The 21,487-nt window shown below is 49.2% G+C and overlaps 2 protein-coding genes, 1 long non-coding RNA gene and 1 pseudogene across 3 annotated transcripts; 1 reads left to right on the top strand and 3 right to left on the bottom strand.

The window, feature by feature from the left end:
- Window positions 1-15: 15 nt before the first annotated feature.
- On the bottom strand, window positions 16-1,586 carry FTL (ferritin light chain). Its single transcript, XM_072607343.1, has 4 exons — window positions 1,051-1,586; window positions 626-772; window positions 355-480; window positions 16-218 (listed from the first exon to the last, which is right to left on the bottom strand). The coding sequence occupies exons 1-4, from the start codon at window positions 1,156-1,158 to the stop codon at window positions 63-65; spliced, it is 537 nt and encodes a 178-aa protein (XP_072463444.1). The 5' UTR covers window positions 1,159-1,586; the 3' UTR covers window positions 16-62.
- Window positions 1,587-2,937: 1,351 nt separating this feature from the next.
- BAX (BCL2 associated X, apoptosis regulator) lies at window positions 2,938-4,487 on the bottom strand. The gene is made up of 6 exons (XM_072607342.1): window positions 4,332-4,487; window positions 4,101-4,152; window positions 3,846-4,010; window positions 3,632-3,767; window positions 3,388-3,492; window positions 2,938-3,275 (listed from the first exon to the last, which is right to left on the bottom strand). The coding sequence occupies exons 1-6, from the start codon at window positions 4,372-4,374 to the stop codon at window positions 3,174-3,176; spliced, it is 603 nt and encodes a 200-aa protein (XP_072463443.1). The 5' UTR covers window positions 4,375-4,487; the 3' UTR covers window positions 2,938-3,173.
- LOC140503398 (uncharacterized) lies at window positions 4,417-5,237 on the top strand. The gene is made up of 2 exons (XR_011966785.1): window positions 4,417-4,537; window positions 5,084-5,237. It is a non-coding gene; the product is annotated as an uncharacterized lncRNA (long non-coding RNA).
- Window positions 5,238-17,796: 12,559 nt separating this feature from the next.
- Window positions 17,797-20,481, bottom strand: LOC140503391 (trans-1,2-dihydrobenzene-1,2-diol dehydrogenase-like; annotated as a pseudogene).
- Window positions 20,482-21,487: the final 1,006 nt, after the last annotated feature.

The following is a 21,487-nucleotide window of genomic DNA, read 5'->3' as shown; positions in this document are numbered from 1 at the left end:
GGAATCATGCAGAGGTACTGGGTGAGCAGCAAGCTTTATTGTGGGTGTTCGGGCTGCTCCCCCTAGTCATGCTTCAGATTCAGCCTCTCAAACAGGTACTCGCCCAGCCCAGCCTGGGGGTCTGCCTGCAGGTGGCGCAGGGTGCTCAGGTGGTCACCCAAGCGCTTCAGCAGCTTCACCTCCTCGCCCAGGTAATGGCTCTCCAGGAAGTCACAGAGCTAAGAAAAGGGAGAGGGGTTGGTGAGGGCTGGCGGGGAGGAAAGGGCCCGCAGCCCAGAGCCTAGCGCACCAAAGAGGGAAGGAGGCAGCAGAACTGGGTCCTGTGACAAGCTGGGAGTCCTCAGGGGTACTTACGTGCGGATCCCCTTGGCTCGAGCCCAGGGCGTGCAGTTTCAGCAGGGCCTGGTTCAGACCCTTCTCCAGGTTCAGGGCAGCCTCCATGGCATCCAAGCTTCGGCCCCACTCATCCTGGGCAGGTTTCTGGGAGAGAAAAGAACGCTAAAGGAAAGGAAACTCCAAAGAACTTCATTTCCCAGAAACCCTTGGGGCGGCCCAGCGCCTCCCACCAGGGGTACGTCCGCGGAGACCCCAGGGAAATGTAGTTCGCAGCCCGTCCGCTCCCCACCTGCACGGCTTGGAGGAGGACACGGCCCCCACGTTGGTTTTGGAGCCGCATAAGACGCTCGGCGCCCTCGCGTTTATCCTTCGCCAGCTCCCGGAAAAAACGCGACACCCTAGGCAAGGCAACATCGTCCCTGTCGAAATAGAAACCCTAAGGGAAACCAGAGGGATAGTAATCACTAGGGCTGGCGAAGCACCGTGGCCTCGTGCACGCATGCGCACCGAGACGAGCCTGCCAGAAGCACCCCCGCGCTTTTCCTTCCCTAGTTAAACTAGAACAAAGGGCGCGCGGCACACGGAAGAAACCTCGCAGAGAGAGGGGCGCGCGCGGGGGGCCGAGCATGCGCAGTCCCTGCGGGTGCCGGGCACACGGGGGGAGGGCCCGGGGGGGGCGGTCCTGGCCGCGGGGCTTCGGGGGCCCAGCCTCACCAGGGACAGGTAGGAGTAGGAGGCCTGTAGGTACAAGTTGGCCAGGCGGTTGACAGCGGCCTCGGCCTCGGAGGAGAAGTTTTGGCGGATCTGGGAGCTGGAGCTCATGGCACCGACGGCGAAGGGGGGAGGTGGCTGGTCCCGAAGGTGGCTGGTCCCAGAGGTGGCTGGTCCCGGAGGTCCCGAGGGCTGGCAGGGGGCGGCTGGTCCCGAGGGCTGGCAGGGGGCAGCTGGTCCCGGAGGTGGCTGGTCCCGAGGGCTGGCAGGGGGCTGGCGGGCTGCAAAGACCAGAAGTCTCAGGAGCGAGGGGGGCTGGAAGGGGACCCCGGACTGTTCCGTCCAAACACTGTTGAAGCAAGAACCAGAACGGGGCGACGTAGTGTGAGGGGGCTGCCTGGGACCAAGTTCTTATAGTAAGCAGGCACAGGGGGCGGGGCTCGGGGAGGGACCTACGGAGCCACGGCCCAATCCCGCGGCGCAGAACGAGAGCCCGGGGGATCGGGCCGCCAATGGGGGAGCGCGGGTTGGAGGAGGGCGAGGAGACGCGGGAAAGGGGGGAGGGGAGCCCTCACTCGGAGGTCACGTGTGGGTCCAAAGCAAGTTCAAAGCTGAAGGGGGGGCCGAGGGCAGCCGAGTCCCTGGGACAAAGGGGCCGAACGAAGAGCAATCTCCTAGGCCGCACTCTGGCCCCTCGTTTGACCCTGTCGGGGGCTGAGGCCCCAGAGAAGGGTCAGGACTTGCTCGGGAGAACAGACAGCGGCCATCAGAAGAAGCGCTTGAGCCCAGGTCTAGGATTCCTCCCTCAGTGAGTTCAGTGTCCACTGTGACCATGGTCCCCCTGGACCGAGGGGCACTGAGGGACTTCGGAGAATATGGGTGGATGGCGAACTGCGGAATCAAAGGGGCTAGGGGGTTTCCGAGCTGAGTCACGCTGAGATCAGGGAAAGGGGACAGCGCCGAGTCACGCTGAACTCAGCTCTATTGCGGGGGTCACTTCCCACTAATAGGAACTTCCTCTCTGCTGTTTTGGGGGAGGGGGGTAGGCTGGGCTAAGGCGGGGCCCAACGGAGAGTTCGGAGGGTCTCCTGCTGCCGGGGTAACTAGGGAAGCCCCCAGCCTGCCTCTCCAGATGATAGGTCTGTTTGTCCATGGTGGGGGGGCTTTTCCTCCAGCCCCAAGCTTCCACTTCTGGTGCAGTCTCATATACACACTTACACATGTATTTGTGTGTGCCATACAAGGATCTTCCTCCTGGAAGTCGGAGTCTTTGTGTCCCCAGCCCCTAGCACAGAGCCTGACTTGTGCTTGTGGACTGACTGACTGATCCCCACAAAGCAGGCCCTCAACGAGCCTTCCTGGTAGTTGCCCTGTCTGGCCTCTTGGGGACCTCTGCCTCTCCAGCTGGGGCCCTGTGAGTGGCTCACAATCTCCAGCACCCAGACTTTCAGGATTTTTTTTTTCCTCTGCCTTCAAGCTTGTCAGTTGGGGCTGCTGAGAAAGGGCAGTTTGTCTTGCTGGGCAGCAGAGGAGGGCAATAAAACCGCTTTGAGCCTCAGGATTCAGGTTTATCCATTTACCAACACTCCCCCCCCCCAACTCAGTCCCAGCTGAGACCTTCCTGCCTAGCCTTTGACCAGAGCCAAGCCCCACCTTCCTACCCCAGCCACACTGGAGCCAGGAGCCAACAGGGAAGTTAACTGAGCCCTGCCCAGATGAAGGAAGCTCCCTGCCTCACCCTGGCCACTATTTTACAGAAGAGGAAACTGAGAGCTTACCTAAAAAGCCTGTCACAGTCTGGGTACTCTCTGGATCAACTAGGACTCATTTTGCAGAAGGGGATAATGAGGCAAGGGGCTCATTAAACAGAGGCATTGTGGAAGGGCCTGCTCCAGACTTGGTGTTTATTGGCCAAGGCTATCACTCACCCCACCACCCCCAAGCTTGAGAACATCCAGCTTTGGGGCACTGCCAGAGTTGCTGGATACTCCCCAAAATAATTACAAAAGTAAGAAAAATGTGTCTCCCTCCCCTCCCAATATTGGAAACCCATAATTTATCCTAAAAACAGACAGTCCAAGCAGAGCTGGAATGAGGGTGGGGGCAGCCAGGCCCCCAAGCCCTCCCTAGGACATCTTCCAGATGGTGAGCGAAGCTGTAAGGATGCCAGCCACGAGGATGGTAACTGTCTGCCAGGTTGGTGTCCCAAAGTAAGAGAGGAGGCCGTCCTGGGGGTAGAAGCCAAGGAGATTACCAGGAGGAGAGAGGGAAAGGAGGCTGGGGTGGCCAGAAGGTCAGGAAAGAGGGGGGTCACTTAAGGTCACTGGGGGGGGTGCTCACCCAGCCACCCTGCTCCTGGATCCAGGTGAGCAGCCGTTCTCTCAGGAAGTCTAGGGTCCAGCCCACAATGGTTCGGATCAGCTCGGGGACCTTGGTACAAAGCGCCTGGCCAGGAATGGGGAGGAAAGGAGGTAGGGAGGGCAGCCCGTCCCACCCGCCCGGGCGGAGCTTCCGGAGCCCCCGGGGCAGGGACGGTCCGCCCCGCCCCCAGCCCCTCCGCACCCCCTCCCCGCCCCCCTCACACCTTGAGCACCAGCTTGCTGGCAAAATAGAAGAGGGCCACCACCCGGCCCCAGTTAAAGTTGCCGTCGGCGAACATCTCCGCGGCCACTCGGAAGAAGACGTCCCGGGGGGAGTCGGTCTCCACGGCGGCGATCATCCTGCGGGGGGAGGGAGCCATTGGGGCTGGGGCGGCGGGGGAGGGGGGCGCCGCGAGGGGCGGAGGGGGCAGCGGCTACCTCTGCAGCTCCATGTTGCTGTCCAGCTCGTCGCCGATCCTGCGCAGGCACTCGGTCAGCCGCTTGGTGCGGGGGTCCGCGGGCGGCGGGGCCGCGTCCCCCATGGAGGCCAGGACCAGCTCGGGGGCGCCCCCCGCCATCCGGCCCGCGCGGTCCTGGATGAACCTGCGCGGAGAGCGGGGGGCTCAGCGCAGCCTCGGCGCCTTCCGGCCCGAACCCCCTCCCGGCGCGGGCGCCCCCCGGCCCCAGGCTCACCCCTGCAGCAGCACGGCCCCGGTCCGCATGATCTGCTCGCCGCTCGTGGGCTCTGCGGGAAGAAAGACGCGGGGGTCAGCGGGCTGGGGGGGCCGGCGGGCCCCGGCGGGCTGGGGGGGCCCGCGCCGCACCCCGGGCCGCGGCAAGTCCGGGCAGGCCCGGCCGGTCGGGGAGCCGCGGGCCGCCGCCCAGCCCCCCGCGCCGCCGCGCCCCCGCGCCCGCGCCCCGTACCCGGATCGCCCCGGCCTCCCGGCTGCTCCGAGGAGCCGTCCATCGTCCCCCTGCCGCTGCCGCCGCCGCCGCCGCCGCCTCCTCTGGCCGGGCGCGCCCGGGAGGCGGAGAAGTGCCCGAGGGCCCGCCCCGCGCACCGCCCCCGTCACGTGACGCGGCCCGGCCAGCCAGCGCGCCGCCCTCGTCACGTGACGCGACTTCCCCCGGTAAGCAAACTCCGCACGTGTCTGCAGGAGCCCAGCCTCCCGAGGGCTCCCGCGCTTTCTTCTTAAAGGGGCCGTGCCTTTGTTCGTTGGGACCACTATTTCCCAAACCCCCCACGCGGGGCTCCGCGGTATCGCCCAATCTGTCAGGCAGCCCAAAGCCTTCCCGAAGTGCCTATTCTGCCTGCCTTCCGGGGGCTTCAACCCGTTTATCCCGCATATCTCTAGTCCGCAGTGCCTGGGGGGCGGGGGTCCGGGGTGTCCCCCCCCCAGACCAGGGACTGTCTGGGACCCTTCTTTGTATCCTCGGCGCCTAGCACAGTGTCAGGCACTCGGGAGGCGTATAAGGGGCGGGGGGAGTGTCAAGAACAAGAGGAGCCCCAGGCAGAGGGTCAGAGTGCGGCGTTTCACACGGAGACCCTGGGTCCCTGGAGAAACCCCACCCCCCCACGGATCTGGGGGAGGGGTCCTGGGAGGGGGCGTGTCCCTAGGCTGGCCTCCGCCCACTTACGTTGGGCACCAGCTCTTCCTACGTGTCTCGTTACAAAGTAACAACCGAAGGAGTACAGTCTACCGTCTTATCTTGGCATCCACTCAAAAAAGGACCCCACGATCGGATACAGGAAGGCAGAAACACGAAATGCATCCTTTCCAGAGCGCAGTGCAATAAAAAAATGACGTTCAATAAAGAGTCGCAAACGTATGGATTAAAAAATAATTGGAAACTAAATAACCTAATTCTAAAGAATGACTGGGTCAAAGCGCAAATCTCAAAAACAAAAAATAATTTCATTAAAGAGAAGACAACAATGAACCAATATACCAGATTTTATGGGATGCAGCCAAAGCAGTACTTGGGAGAAAATTTGTATTTCTAAATGCTTACATCAATAAAAATAGAGAAACAGCAGATCAATGAACTGGGAATGCAGCTAAAAACAAATCTAGAAAAGGAACAAATTACAGATCTCCAGTCAAACATCAAACTGGAAATCCTGAAAATCAAAGAAGAGATTAACAAAATTGAAAGAAAAACATTGAATTAATAAAAAAAAAAAAAACCAAGGGCTGATTTCACAAAAAAAACCAAAACAAAACAATAGATAAACCATTGGTTAATTTGATGTTCTGAAAAAGGAAAACCAAATCACCAGTATCAGAAATGAGAAGGGTGAATTCACCATCAATGAAGAGGAAATGAAAGTAATTATCAGGAACTATTTGGTCCAGTTATATGCTAAAAATTCTGACAAACTAAATGAAATAGATAAATATTTACAAAAATATCAATTGCCCAGATTAACAGAAGAGAAAATAGAATACTTATCCCTATCTTTGAAAAAAATAAATTAAACCATCAGTGAACTCCCTAAGAAAAAAATCCTCAGGACTAGATGGATCCACAAGTGAATTCTATGAAACATTTAGAGGAGAATTAATTCCAATATTATATAAATTATTGGGTTAACTAGATAAAGGAGTCCCACCAAATTCCTTTTAGAAAACAAATATGGTGCTGATACCTAAACTAAGAAGAGCAAAAACAGAGAAAGAAAACTACAGATCAATCTCACTAATGAATGTTGACGCAAAATTTTTAAATTAAAATACCAGCAGTGAGATTACATCAATACATAACAAAGATTGTACACTATATCCAGAATGCAGGGCTGGTTCAATATTAGGAAAACTATCAACATAATTGACCACATCAATAATAAAATCAACAAAAATCATATGATTATCTCAATAGATGCAGAAGCTTTTGACAAAATACAGCATCCATTCCTATATAAAACACCAGGAATAAATGGAACTTTCCTTAAAATTATAAAGCCATCACCAAGCATGGTCTATAATGGTGATAAGCTAGAAAACTTCCCAATAAGAACAGGGGTGAAGCAAGGATGCCCCTTATCTCCACTATTATTCAATATTGGACTAAAAATGGATAAGACCACAAAAAGAAATTCAAGGAGTTAGAATACACAGTGAGGAAACAAAACTATTACTCTGAAGATGATATGTTATACTCAGAGAATCAGTTATAGTTGTCCTTCTCAAAGAACAAAATAGCATTCATCACTATGTTAGAGTCAAGTTACAATATGTTTCCCTGGGGCCAGTTAGACCAATATGAGCTCACAATGCTCTGCCACAGGTTGGGCACAGATAGTTCATATGAACATTTGGGGTGGATTTTCTAAATTTGTGCATCTCACATTTCTTTTGAGCTACTTCCATTCTGCTTTGGTCATAGAGCACAGCACCTTCTCAGATGAAGGCATACCACACTGTGTGGTCCTGTGCCACTGTCCCCTATGTCACACAATCAATTCCAAAGTTCTTAAGAGTGTCTTTCCAAAGTTCTTAAGAGTGTCTTTCCATTGCTTCTTCTGACCACCTTGTGAGCTGTTGCCTTGTGTGAGTTCTCCATAAAGTAGTCTTCATAATTAACAACTTTAGCAAAGTTGCAGGATACAAAAACAAAACACATAAATCATCAGCATTTTTATATATGATGAGAAAAGTCCAGCAGCAAGAGATAGAGAAATTCCATTTAAAATAACTGTAGATAATACAAACTACTTGGGGACCTACCTGCCAAGAGAAATCCAGGAATTATATGAACACAATTACAAAACATTTTTAATACAAATAACATCAGAGCTAAACAATTGGAAAAATATTAATTGCTCATGGGTAGGCCAAGCCAATATAAGAAAAATGACAATACTACCTACTTTAATTTATTGATCCAGTACCACACCAATCACAATACCAAAAAATCATTTTATAGAACCAGAAAAAGTAATCACAAAATTTATGTGAAAAAATAAATGGTCAAGAATAGCATGAGAATCAATGAGGGAGAAAATGTAAAGCATAGCCAAAGCAGATTTCAAACTGTATTATAAAACAGTAATCATCAAAACAATCTGATACCAGCTAAGGATTAGAGTGGTAGATCAGTGGAATAAACTGAGTACACAATACATAGTAGTAAATGACCATCGTAATGTAATGTTTGATAAACTCAAAGAACCAAGGTTTCAGGATAAGAACTCACAATTTGGCAAAAATTGGAAAGTAGTTTGGCAGAAACTAGGCATAGATCAGCATCTTACATTGTATACAAAGATAAGGTCAAAATAAGTACATGATTTAGACATAAAGGGTAATAACATAAGCAGAGTAGGGGAGCATGGAATAGTTTACCTGGATAAGGGAAGAATTTAGGACTAGACAAGACATAGAGGGCTTTAAGTGATGTAAAATAGATCATTTCTATTACATTAAATTAAAAAGTTGTTGCACATTACAAAACTAATGAAACCAAAATTAGAAGGAAAGCAGAAGACTCAGTGGGGGAAAGAATTTTTATAGCAAGTTTCTCTGTTAAAGATCTTATTCTCAAATATATAGAGAACTGAGTAAAATTTATAAGACTATAAGTCATACCCCAATTAATGAATGGCCAAAGGATATAAACAGAAACTTTTCAGAAGAAGAATTAAAGAAATCAAAAATCAAAGAAAACTGTAATCATATGAAAAAAATATTCTATCACTGTTAATTAGAGAAATGCAAATAAAAACAACTCTATCAGACTGGTTAATATGACAGAAAAGGAAAATGACAAATGTTAGAGGGGATGTGGGAAAATTTAGACACTAATGCAGTGTTGATACCGTTTTGAACTGATTCATTCATTCTGTTAAGCAATGTGCAACTATGCCCATAAGGTTATAAAATTATGCACAACCTTTGATCTGTGTCCCAAAGAGATTAAAACAAAAAAGAGAAAAGGACGTATATGTACCAAACTCTATAGCAAGTCTTTTTGTGGTGGCAAAGAATTGGAAATTAAGGTGATGTCCATCTGAACAAGCTGTGGTATATGATTGCGATAGAATACTATTGTGCTATGAGAAATGATGAGAAGAATGCTTTCAGAAAAACCTAGAAAAATTTAAACGTGAACTGGTGCTGCGTGAAGTGAGAGGACATTGTACATAATAAAAGTAATATTACATGATGATCAGTGTGAATGATTTAACTATTCTAAGCAATACATTGATCCAAGACAACTCCTAAGGACTTAGGAAAAATGATATCCATCCCCAGAGAAAGAACGAATGAAATTTGAATTCAGATCAAAGCATACTTTTTTAACTTTATTTTTCTTGCGTTTTTTTCCTTTTAGTCTGTGTTTTCTTTCATGACATTGCTAATATGGAAATGTGTTTTGCATGACTGAACATGTATAACACATCAAATTGATTGCCTTCTTAAAGAGGTGGGGGAGAGAATTTGTAACTCAGAATTTTGAAAAATGAATGTTAAAAGTTGTTTTTACATGTAATTGGAAAAAATAAAATATTAAAAGTAGCAATAACGATATTACCAAAGGAGAAATAGGAATATATTCTAGAAGTTGGGGAGGGGTGGGGCTATGAAACTCTAGCAGCTGAGATCAGCAGACAATTGTTTGGAGAAAAGAGCAGCTGAGAAAAGCTGAACTGGAAAGGAAACCAGGAAAGGGGGGACAGGTGGGATGACCGCATCTGCCTGGGAAGGGATCATCCAGTCAAAGATGCCCTGAGGATGGGGAGCTCTTTGAGGAAAGGGATTATTTTTCTGCCTTTCTTTGCATTGCCAGCTCTTAGCACAGTCTAGCATATAGTAGGCGCTTAATCAGTGTTTACAGAGAGACTAAAGTAAGGCATCTGATTCTGCTTTGGATACAGCTCTCAAGGTTCTGCAGTTTTTCCAGATATGAAGGCTAAATCCGCCTTTCAGCAGTTTCCATCAGCTGTCCCTAGACCGGAAGAAAGTCAACTGGGAGATGCCTGGGTCATCATTCAATTCAAACTTTCCCTCACTCCATCTGAACTTTATAGGAGGGGCAACTGAGACCTCACTCTCTCCAGATCACACACCTACACTGAGCCTAACCCTCACCCCATTTATGCAGAAAAGTGCACTGAACCCCAAAGGAAAGGAAAAGAAAGACCCAGATTCACACAGTAAAGCAGGGGCAAAATCAGCCCCTGCTCTTCTTTCCTACTTCCCAGTACCAAAGAAAGTTAAAGAGGGCTTCCTTGGAGGGGATGGGGAGGAGGGAGAAAGTCATCAAGGGGCCACTGATGCAAATGGATCAGATGCCATATGGTTTAGTTGAAATTGTTGGACTTTTATCTTATTGGGCATGGAGGGGGGAGGGGAGAGGACAGTTCCTGATGGTTTCAAAAAAAAATTCTCAGCCTTTTTCTTTTCTTGTTTAATCTATTACCATTTATTTTTTCATTGATTTTTTAAAGCAACAACAGTCTACCTTCTCTCCCTCCCACCTCACTTCCCCAATGAAAATGAAGGAAGAACAAAACCCCAGACAGAGGGAGATGGGGGAGAGCAAGAGACAATTGGAGAGACAGAAGGAGAAAGAACAGGGAGAAAGAGAGAGTGTGTGTAGGGAGGAGATAGAGAGACATACATTCAGAGACAGAGATCAAGAGAAACAGAGAGACAAAGAATGTGTGTGTGTGTGTGTGTGTGTGTGTAAGGAGAGAGAGAGCGAACCCCTCCCATCAGGGCAGAGAGGAGTTCAAGTCCTGGCCTGGGCCTGGTCAGTAGTTCATAGGCTTAGGGAACATTCCCTGCTGCTCATGACCTGACCTGAGCCACCCTCAGGGATGCAGGATTAGTGGCCCTAGTCCCAGCCTTGATCAGCACTCCTGCATCCAAACCAGGGGAGGAATAGAAAAGGAAGTCCTCCTTCTCATTGCGATGCAAGACTCCTCAGGCTGGATCTTGCATTATAGTCCAGAATCACTGCCCCAGGCTGGACCAGTCAGGATGTTTAAGGGCTAAACAAGAGAGGCATGGTAATCTAGGGAATCCTAGAAAAACTTAGTCACAGCTCATGAACTTGTGACGTACACTTGGGCACCCATCTACTGATTGGGTTGGGTTCTGCCAGGAAGGGAGAACACCAGGAGTCCCTTTAAGGTGAGTTTCATGGTCCCATGGACACCAACACTGGCTGCCTTGGCTCTGGCAACAGGCAGACAGCAACAGTGAGAGTCCCACATGAGGGCTTAGGTGATCTCTGAGAGAGAGATCTCTTGGCACCAGCTGGGAATGGGAGAGGAGTAGTGGAGGAGCTATCAGTGATTGATCCACTGGCTGGGGATTTGAGTGGGGGTTTGCTAGGGCGTTTCCTCTGATCATCTGGTTGGGACTAGGGTATTTCCCCCTCAGCTTTGAAGTGAAGAGGGGCATGTCTCCTTAATTTTGAAATGAGGGAGAGGTGTTCCTCCCTGAAAATCCAACTTTTATCGCCAAAGAGCTATCCAGTGTTCCAACCTAGGGTCATCAACAATAATGGCTTTATATCAAAGGTGGTAGCACAGAACATGGGGAGGCCAAGACATAGGGGGAGGGGAGGCACTTCAGCAAGCCAGAGAGAAGGTTTCCACAGCAAATTAAAACTGTGTCACAAGGCAGAATAACAAGATGGGCCCCAAGTAACAAAACCACACAGGAAAACATTTCTACTACACCCTTGCTACAAATGAAGTAGTCAAGTAAAACCAATTCCCCCATAGACCATGTCCAATAGCGAATCTTGTCCCCATCTGGTTTCTGAGTCTATGGGCTCTATCTCCAGGTGGACGGTGTGACTCAGCATGTGTCATCTGGAATCAGGGTTGGTCATCACAGCATCCTTGTGGAGTTCCAAAGTTATTGTCTCTTCAGTAATGGTGTTATTGTACAAATTGTTCTCCTGACTCTCCTCACCTCATTCAGCATGTTCCCTCAGGCAAGCCTGAGGATCATAGAGGAGCAGGTCCCCAGACCCAGAACGCACCAAGAATCCTATTCATGAACCCCTTCCGTTACTCAAATGCAGGTGATAAACATGGGAATCTTAAGGACCCTGAAAAATGCCCCAGGGGAAGCTGAATCAGGAGAATGTTGAGAGTATTGATACCAGCTTCTAACTAACCACCACCAAATGGGCAGCTCAACCCAAGAGCTGAGGAGCAGCAGACCTCAAAGCCAATCTCCCATATCCACCATCCCAGGAAGCAGACCTTGTGAAGTTGGCACATGACAATTACCAAGATTGCTAAGCTCCTACGTAAGCAGCCACTGGGAGGAAGACCTGGAAAAGAAGCTTCTCAGCACCAGAGTCCCTGGCACTGTCAAATGGCTCAACTCCTGAAACAGAGAGGGTTTTATCCGTAGAAATGATACTCCGCTTCCTAGTGACACGATGGAATCTGCTTGATGTGTACCTGAAACAGCCTCGAGGTGAGGTCTCCCCATTTGAATGTGGGCATCTTGAAGGCAAGAAATGCTCTGCTTTTCTGTTTGTATCCCCAAAGCTTAGCACAGCATTTTTCACAGAGCAAGCACCTAATGAATGCTTATCATCCATCCATCCATCCATTCATCCATCCATCCATTCATCCATCTATTCATTCATCTATCCATCCATCCATCTATTCATCCATCCATCCATTCATCCATCTATCCATTCGTATATGAATACATACATACATTCATTCCTTCATCCATCCATTTACAGAGAGGGGCTGTTCACCACTGCCAGATCTACCTGACATAAAGCCAGAGGATTGTTGTTATTGAACCCTTGTCAAAATTTGGGGGACCTAAGAGTGGTCTATGGCAGTTAGGTGGTGCCATAGTGCATAGCATGCCAGGCTTAGAATCAGGAAAACTCAACTTCCTGAGTTCAAGTCTTGCCTCAGACACTTACTGTGTGACCCTGGACAAATCACTTAACCCTGTTGGCCTCAGTTTCCTCATCTGTAAAATGAGCTGGAACAGGAAATGGCAAACCACTCCAGCATCTTTGCCAAGAAAACCCTAAATGGGGTCATAAAGAATCAGACATGACTGAAAGATTACTGAACGACAACAAAAAGGGGTCTGTTGGGAGTTGATGAAACTGACTCACTGGGTTCTAAATTAGCCATTTCATTGTGTACTGATTTAGCAGGTACTACAGGCTTAATTCTTTGAAGGTCTCCTTTCTGCCTTTACTTGGATGACTTTGAGGAAGTCTATCCCTGTTTTTCTCAAGTGTAGCCATGCGTGATTCCTTAGATCTGGTGTGAACAAGTGTGCTGACAAGGCCATGGACTTTCTTTTGTAAAAAGTAATAAACATCCTCTCCCTCTGTACCTGAGCAAGGAAGACATTTCTATGCCTCACTGAAGGAATGGTTAATGCAAATTTGGTATAAATGCATTGAACAGAATTGAAACAGACATGTGTGCCCATCATGTACTCGTGTCCTACTCTGAGGGAATAAGCTACAACTGTTTCTGTCTCTTGTGCTGGAGTATTGGTGTGACCAATCGGAACCCCAAAGAGAATCCAGGCAACACCGCATCTCACCTCCCTTGGGCCTGCTTTCCCTCTTCTTCTCCTTGATCCAAATCCTTGTTGACAGTTCTGGAGCATCCAGTTTCATGATGTCAGTGGTTGGTGGATTTTGAGGGAAGTGTCTTCATGGCAACACCAGGCTACATTTTTAAAAATAGTTTATTATTTTTATTGTTCAAGTAAGAAGAATTTTTTTTAATTCATCTGTCCTTACTGCCACCAACCAGTAAGAAAAATTTAAACATTAACAACAACATGCCTTCAATATATAACAGCATAATCTGCCAAAACAAAGTCCCATATTAGCCATGTTGGAAAATGTGTCTCTCCCTCAATTTCCATGTGCCTAGAAGCTGAGAAGTAAACCCTGAGTTGGGGACAGAGTTGGTGGGGGAGGGTCAGTATACCTGTGGCCTCTTCCTCTTAATGGCTCCTAGCATTAGCCCTTTGGTGGCTACAAGGGAGAGCTGCTGGAGAGGTTGGCCAAAGGCATTGGTGTGGCCAGACAGACTAGTGAACAGAGGCTGAAATTAACCACTGCTCTCAATGCTAGCCTCTGGGAAGAATGACTCCAACCGGTGGGTGCTTCCTCTCCATTTTCCCAAATTTTTTGCAGAATTCGCTCCTTGCTGTTCCTGGCACTAGATGCCCTGGACATTTTCTCTGGCTGCCCCCACTGGAACTCTCTCCATCATCCCTACCTCTTTCCTGGCTACCCTGGCTTTCTCGAGTCCCTGCTAAGTGTTCATCTTCTACAGGAAACCTTTCTTGATCCGGCTCAATGTTATTGCCTTGCCTCGGTGGTTTATTTCTGATTTATCTTGTCGTTGGTCAAAAAGCATTTATTAAGCACCTACTGTGCACTGTTCAGTCTCCTTGCTCTCCAGGGGCCCCCAGTTTAAGAAGGAATCCAGGAGGTAAAAGGGAGCCACTGGAGTTGATTGAGGGAGGGTGACATGGTCAGATCTGTGTTTAGGCTGACACTTGGATTCTGAGCCTGGGTGGTTACTTGGGTGATGATACCTGCCAAAAGTGATACGGACGTTAGGAAGAGGGGAGAGTTTTGGCAAAAAGACAATGAGTTCAGTTTGGGTGATATTGGGTTTAAGATTTTGATGGGACATCTAGCTCAAGATGTCTAATCAACAGTTAGAGCTATGAGACTGAAAGTCAGGAGGTCAGGGCCGGCCAAATAGATCTCAGCATCATCAGCAGAGAGATAATCATTGAATCCATGGGAGTGGATGAGGTCACCAATGGAGAAGTGGGCCCAGGACAGAGCCCTGAGGAACACGCACAGTTAGTGGGTGTGACCTGGATGAAGATTCAGCAAAGGAGACTAAGGAGTGGGCAGATGGAAGGACCTGGAAAGAGGAGTACCCAGAAAATGTAGAGAGAAGAAAGAAGCAAGGAAAAGAGGGGGACTGACCATGTCAAAGACTGTGGAGAGGTCAAGGAGGATGAGGCTCATCTTCCTGAGTTCACAACTGGCCTCAGACACTGGCTGTGCAACCCTGGGCAAGTCACTTCACCCTCTTTGCCTCAGTTTTCTCATCTATAAAATGAGAAGGAAATGGCCAACCTCTTCAACGTCTTTGTTAAGAAAAGCACAGAAGGGGTCATGAAGACTTAGATATGACCAAAAGTGACTGAACAACACACATATGTATATATACATACACACATACTTAAACATATATGCACACACATATATGAATGAAGTATCCATATTCCTCACAAATGTATGAACATGTATGTATTGTTGATCCCTCCCTGTTGTCAAGAGAGGTTATATGGAAAGTGATATCTCTTTAACCAAGATTAAGTGACCTAAGTCACACACCCCAAGACCCTCATTTTAATGTAGTCCACCTCTGAGTGTGTTGACCAATCAGAGATCATTGGCACCCCTTGGGAACACCTACTCTTCAAAGAGCATCTAACTCTGTACCCCCAATCCTTTCATTGAGCCAGTCTGGACTGGTTTCCTTAGGGGGGCCCAGTTCTGAACTGCAATGCTCATGGAATGCATGTTGCTAGCTTTCAGAGAAATTAAAAATGTGGACACAACCTAATTTTGTTTGTCTTTCTTAGATCAGACTCTGAGAGGTTGATATTAAAGTGTACACACACACATACACACACACGCACACACACACACACACACACACACACATCTTGTATGTACATACTGGTCTGCTTATCTCCCTATCAGATTGTGAGCTCCTTGAGACCAGGCATTGTACTTACCTTTCTTTCTTTCAATAGTGCTTTGATGTTCTTTCCCTTTACATCATTCCAGAATCCCAAAGACTCACCATGACCCAAGAAAACCCTCCTATCATTAACCCAGGTGTCTAGGAGAGTAACCCATACACTAGCCTGAAGGTGTGTCTTATTCCACACTTTGAGTCCACACCTGTCACACCAAGAACGAGGAAGCAGCTTCACCATCAGTGACACTCATCAAGCTCAGGTCTTGTCAGTCCCCTGCTCTACCATTTCCATGGACTCCCTAATCTGTCTAAGGTCAAATATGAATTTCACTGTTCTATGCTTAAAGCCCTTCACAATCTGGTTTCGACCTATCCTTCTAGACATATTAAACAGAACCTCCAATCTCCTACCTCTGTATGTCTGCACTGGCTCCCATGCCTAGTTCTCTCTCCCTTCACACATTCTTCCCCCCTTCTCTGACACTTACTAGTTGGGTGACCTTGGGCAAATCACTTAACCTCTGCCTGCCTCAGAGTCTCATCTATAAAATGAGGAAAATGGTACCTACCTTGCACAATTGTTGTGACCATGAAACAACATGGTTATTGCGCTTTGCAAATAGTAAAGGACTACATAAAATCCTCAATACACTTACATGCAATTTGGTTTTTTTCTCCCACTTCATAGCATTTTATATTTACCAATTGCATGTAAAGGTAGCTTTCAACATTCATTTCGATAAGATTTTGAGTTCCAAATGTTTTCTCCCTCCCCAAGACAGCAAACAATCTGATATAGGTTAAATGTGTACAACCATATTAAACATATTTCCACATTAGTCATGTTGTGAAAGAAAAATCAGAGCAAAACAGAAAAACCACAAGAAAGAAAAAAAGTGAAAATAGTATGCTTCAATATGCGTTCAACTCCATAGTTCTTTCTCTGGATGTGGATAGCAGTTTCCATCAGGAGTCTTTTGAAATTGTCTTAGATCATCGCAATGCTGAGAAGAGCTAAGTCTATCAAAATTGATCACACAATGTTGCTATTACTGTGTACAATGTTTCTCCTGGTCCTGTTCACTTCACTCAGCATCAGTTCATCTAAATCTTTCCAGGTTTTGCTGAAATTCTTTTGTCCTTTCTTATAGTACAACAGTATTCCATTATAAACATATACCACAACTTGCTCAGCCATGCCCCTGTGGATGCACATCCCCTCAGTTTCCAATTCTTTGCCACCACTAAAAAGCCTACTATAAATATTATTGTACACATAGGTCCTTTTCCCTTTTTTATGATTTCTTTGAGATACAGACCTAGTAGTGGTATTACTGGATCAAAAGATATGCAGTTTTAAAGGCTTTTGTGAATAGTTCTGAATTGCTCTCCAGAATGATAGATCACTTCGCAATGCCACCAATCAATACATTAGTGTTTCAATTTTCCTTCATCTTCTTCAACATTTATCACTTTCTTTTTCTGTCATATTAGACAGTCTGATAGGTGTAAGGTGGCACCTCAGGGTTGTTTTAATTTACATCTCTCTAATCAAGAGTAATTTAGAACATTTATTCATATGACTATAATAGGTTTAATTTCTTCATTTGAAAACTGTCTGTTCATATCCTTTGACCATTTGTCAATTGGGGAATGACTTGAATTCTTATCAATTTGACACAGTTCTTTATATATTTTAGAAATGAGGCCTTTCTCAGAAACCCTGTCTATAAAAATTATTTCTCAGCTTTCTGCTCTCCTTCTAATCTTGGTTGCACTGCCTTCATTTGTGAAAAAACTTCTTAATTGAATCACAATTATCTATTTTGCATTTCCTAATGTTCTCTGTCTCATTTGGTTGTAAATTCTTCCTTTCTCCATAGAGAACCCTCCTCCAATTGACTGGCACTTAGTTTCCTTCTAGTTCTTTCCTGCTAGGAAAAGGGATGCTGTATATTTTTTTACTTATGGGTCTTCTCCCTGTCTTTGATTTCCTTGGGTATTGCCTACCAAGACTTATTATCACTGGTCAAAAGGTAGGTACTGATGAATGATCTTATTAGAATTCCAAAATGTTTTCCAGAATGGTTAAATCAGTTCAGCACACCAACAACAATGCATTAATGTGCCTGTCTTCTCAAAGACACTTCAATTATTACCGTTTTCGCTGTCATCTTTGCCAACCTGATGGGTTTGAGGTGAAATATTAAGAGTTGCCTTCATTTCTATTTCTTGATATCACCAATTTGGACCATGGGTTGCTGATAGCTTGGATTTATTTGGAAAACTTCCTGTTTGTATTCTCTGTCTACTTAATATTCTGGGGAATGGCTCTTGTTCTCCTGTATTTGTTTGTATCAGTCACAGAATCAGGAAACAACCTCAGCCAACCAACCATCTAGCCCAACTCATACATGAAAAGACTCAACTCTTTATGTATCCTGGTGGTCTGCTTTTCTTAGAGATACCTGAGGCAGATTTCCCTCCTCCCCCACTTTACTGTTTCTTTTCTTTCTCTTAACTACATGGAGGCTGTTCATTCAAACTTTTCAATTCAATGTAATGTATACTGACAATTTTATCTTCTGTGATCACCACGATCTGCGATAAACATTGAACAGAAGGTTCTCCAGGGGAAAAAAAAGACATACAACAGTTTAATGTTTGATCTGCATTAATAATATTCTCTTCATCACTTGACTGAGTCTACAGTCATCAAGCACACAGTAAAACAAGCCCTGATTTCTAGCATTTCCAGATTTCCAAAGTGCCAGAGCTGCCTCCAGCAATCCCCTGCCTTTCTCTTTCCTTTAGTTAGGAATTCTAGTCACAGCCACAGCAATTCTTTCACCTTACAGAGGAAGAAACAGATGAAGAAACTCCCCAGAAAGGTGGGGAGGGGAAGGAACTGCTAAACGCAGAAGTGGCAGAGCAGAGACTCAAACTCTGGGCGCCTTCCTGAGCCGCCCCCATTCTGTTGTAAAATGCATTAGTCCAAGAACCTTGAAGCTGGAGGATCACTCTCCTTTTCTCTGGGAATCAATTTGCCCCTGTGTAAAGTGGAGGGAGACTCTATGATGAGACCCAGTGGAGTGAGATTCTCTCCAGAGGCTTAGAAGGGCAGGGATAGATCATGGCAAAGATGGGGGCAGGGTCAAGACTCAGGGCCAGAGCAGGACAGCTTCCAGGGCCATGCTGAAGAGCGGGAACATGGGTTCTTCAAGGGGCCAGTTTGGAAGCTTACTTTCTGTCCTGGAGGAACCTGAGCCCCATCTGCCTCCTTACTTCCTCCAGCATATCTGCCAAGAGCTCACTCTCTGCCAGGGGCATGACAGGCCTCTCCTTCAGGCCTGGGGAATGAAGGATCATGAGCAGGGCAAGCCTGGCTCTCCCAGCAGGCTCCAGGAGGAGGAGGCCCCTGCCCTTGCCCTCCCAGGGGCTTCCCGAGCTCTGCCTGCACAGACACTGTCGCACGTGCTGGGCCTCGTACACCAGATCGATGGAATCGACAAGATTGAACGCCTCGGAATCTGCCACCTTGGGCAGAGGGAACTTGCTGCTCACCCCGTTCACTACCAGCTCCGGGGGGGACCACATGGTGGGAGGGATCTGGGAGGAGAGAGGGGCCACGGGCAAAGGGTCACCCGTGCACCTTGCCCCACGTGTGCCAGGCCTGGGTGACCCTCGGGCCAGGGTCCTCTCACCTCCGCCTTGCCCTTGGTTCCAAACACCCACAATGAGTTGGACAGCTCAGAGCCCACCAGGGTACCGCAGGATGACCGTCACTGTGTCGTCCACGCCCAGCGGGACACACCAGCGGTCAGTAGCGAAGGCAGGCGTTGGGGAAGCCCCCCCCAATTCTCCCCTACCCTCCTCATGGAGCAGCCCCACGGCGTGGATCCGTTCAGGCCGCTGGCCCCCCGCCACCATGGACAGGAACTGGACGCAGTAGATGCCCAGGTCCAGCAGCCCGCCCCCCGCCTGCGCCCAGTCCGTCCGAGGAGCGATCCAGGTGGGCACCGTCGCTGCCAAAGGGCGCGTACACCAGGCGCACCTCCCTCAGGGTGCCCTGGCACAGCAGAGCCCGCAGCGCCTCGGTGGCGGGGAAGAACCGCGTCCACATGGCCTGCAGGGCGAGCCGGGTGGAGGCCAGGGCCGGCCGGGGCCTAGGACCCGGGAAAGCGCCCCCTCGGGCCCCCGCAGCGCTCCAAAGCCATGTCGTTCCGGACCTCCGCCACCGGGGGGCGCTCTCACCTCCATCAGGAAGGCCGCCACCATCTCGCGGACCCGGGCGGCCGTGACCCCGAGAGGCTTCTTCTCACCCGGGACCGGCTTGCCCGCAGCCAGGCTCGGCAGCACAGCGCCCACGTGCCGCGGCTGCGGGCGGACCTAGCCTGGGGGCGGGGCCAACTGAGGCTCCGCCCCCAGGGAAGGACGGGCCGCCCTTCAGCACAGGCCCCGCCCCTGAGCCTCCCTCCCGCCAGGTCTCCGCCCCCTGGGCCATCCTCCGCCGCTCTCCCTCGCTCGGTCCCTACCCGTCCCCAGGTTCAGGTCTCACCCACATCCGGGTCCTTCGCCATGTCCTCGTAGGAGCCGTAGGACCTGGGGATCTCGTGCCTTCTGGCGAAGTCCTGGGCCCCGGCCGGGTGTCTGGCGGCCACGGCTACCGTCTAAGGCCAGAGACCCGGTGCAGAGCCCGCTCGGGCCCAGCGGCGCTCCCCAGGGGTGCTGGCCACCCCAGCGACCTGGACCCCGGAGCCCAGCCCGCTCCCCTCTCCCGGCGCCCTACCTCTCGGTGACCCCAGAGCCCCCTCCCCTGCTCCACCTCTGGTTCCCAAGGGCCCAGGAGTCCCCGACCCCAGCCTCCCTCCGAGCCCAGCCCGCTCCCCACCCAGTCCCAGCCTCCTCAGCCCTCCCCGTGGGGACCTAGGATTCCCCTGCTCCGGCCTCCCCTGGAAGCCCGGCGTCCCCTCTGGCCTCGGCGGCCGGCCGGACCTGCCGCTCGGGGCGGGGCAGGCTCCTCAGGGCGGTGGCGAAGTCGTGGGAGATGCGGCCGGCCCACCCCAGCCCCCAGCGGAGAACTCCCTCCATCTCTGCGGGTCCCCGCGGCTTCTGGACTCCTGCTCAGCAGGCCATCCAGCCCTGCCTCTTGGCGGCTGCTCATCGGCTGCCTTTGGAATCCCCCTCCCCCCTCCCCAAAGAACCCAGGTCCGTCCTCACCTGCACCAGCCTTTGGCCCAAACGGAGCCAGAAAGACTCCCGCGGCTCAAAGAGATTAGACAAGGGTCCAAGTCGCTCAGACGCAAATCGGAACAACCCTGAGGAACCACGGCACTCCTATCAGATCGACTAACGTGACAGAAATAGAAAAGGATCCATGTTGGGGAGGACGTGGGAGAGCTGGAACACTACTTCATGGCTGGTGGAGCTGTGAGCAGGTCCAACCATTCTGGAGAGCAGTTCGGAACTGTGCCCACAGGGCTGTAAAAAATGAGCATGCGATATCTCTCCTAGGGCTGTACCCCAGAGATCGTAAAACGGGGGAGACGTCCCACATGTACAAAAATACTTATATCAGCTTTTTTTATGTGCGTGTTGGCAAAGAACTAGAAATTGAGGGAATGCTCATCCATTGCGGAATGGCTGAACGAGGCGCGGTACGTGAATGTAATGGAATACTATTGTGCTAGAAGAAATGAGGAGCAGGAGGACGTCAGAAAAACCTGAAAAGACTTATATGAACTGATGGTGAGCAAAATAAGCAGAACCAGGAGATACATAGTAACAGCCGCTGTGGGCAATGACTGACTTTGACAGGCTTAGCCCTTCTCAGCATTCCAGGATCAAAGACTCAAGATGGAAAATCCTGCCCACTACCAGAGAAAGAACTTTGGAGTCCGAATGCAGATGGAAGCAGCCGATTTGCTCTCTTTTTCTTTTGCTGGTTTTTTTCTCCTTCTTTCTTGTGGTTCTTTCCATTAGTCCTAATTCTTCTTTACGTCATGACTCATGTCATGATTTTAATATGAATGTATAAGCAGAGCCTATATCAGATTGCAAGGGGGGGAAATATAAAACTCAAAATCTTATATTAGTGAATGTTGAAAACTAAAAATTATTTTTAAAAAAGACACTCAGAAACCCAGAGAAGTTGCCAGGCACTTAGAGGGAGGGAACTCTGGTGAGCTTCGCACATCCTGAGTGCCCAGAGGAGGAAGCCCACCCTCACCTGACACTGGCAGGGCTCTTCTCCCTGCTTCTCTCTCTTTCCTCCTTGTCTCCCATTCACAGTTTCCACGCTGGCTCTTCACTTCTG

The sequence above is a fragment of the Notamacropus eugenii genome, chromosome 5 (assembly GCF_028372415.1).
Source record: "Notamacropus eugenii isolate mMacEug1 chromosome 5, mMacEug1.pri_v2, whole genome shotgun sequence".
NCBI classification, from domain to species: Eukaryota; Metazoa; Chordata; class Mammalia; order Diprotodontia; family Macropodidae; genus Notamacropus; species Notamacropus eugenii.
The sequence above is the reverse complement of the archived record's forward strand: the minus strand, read 5'-3'. Positions and strand labels throughout refer to the sequence as shown.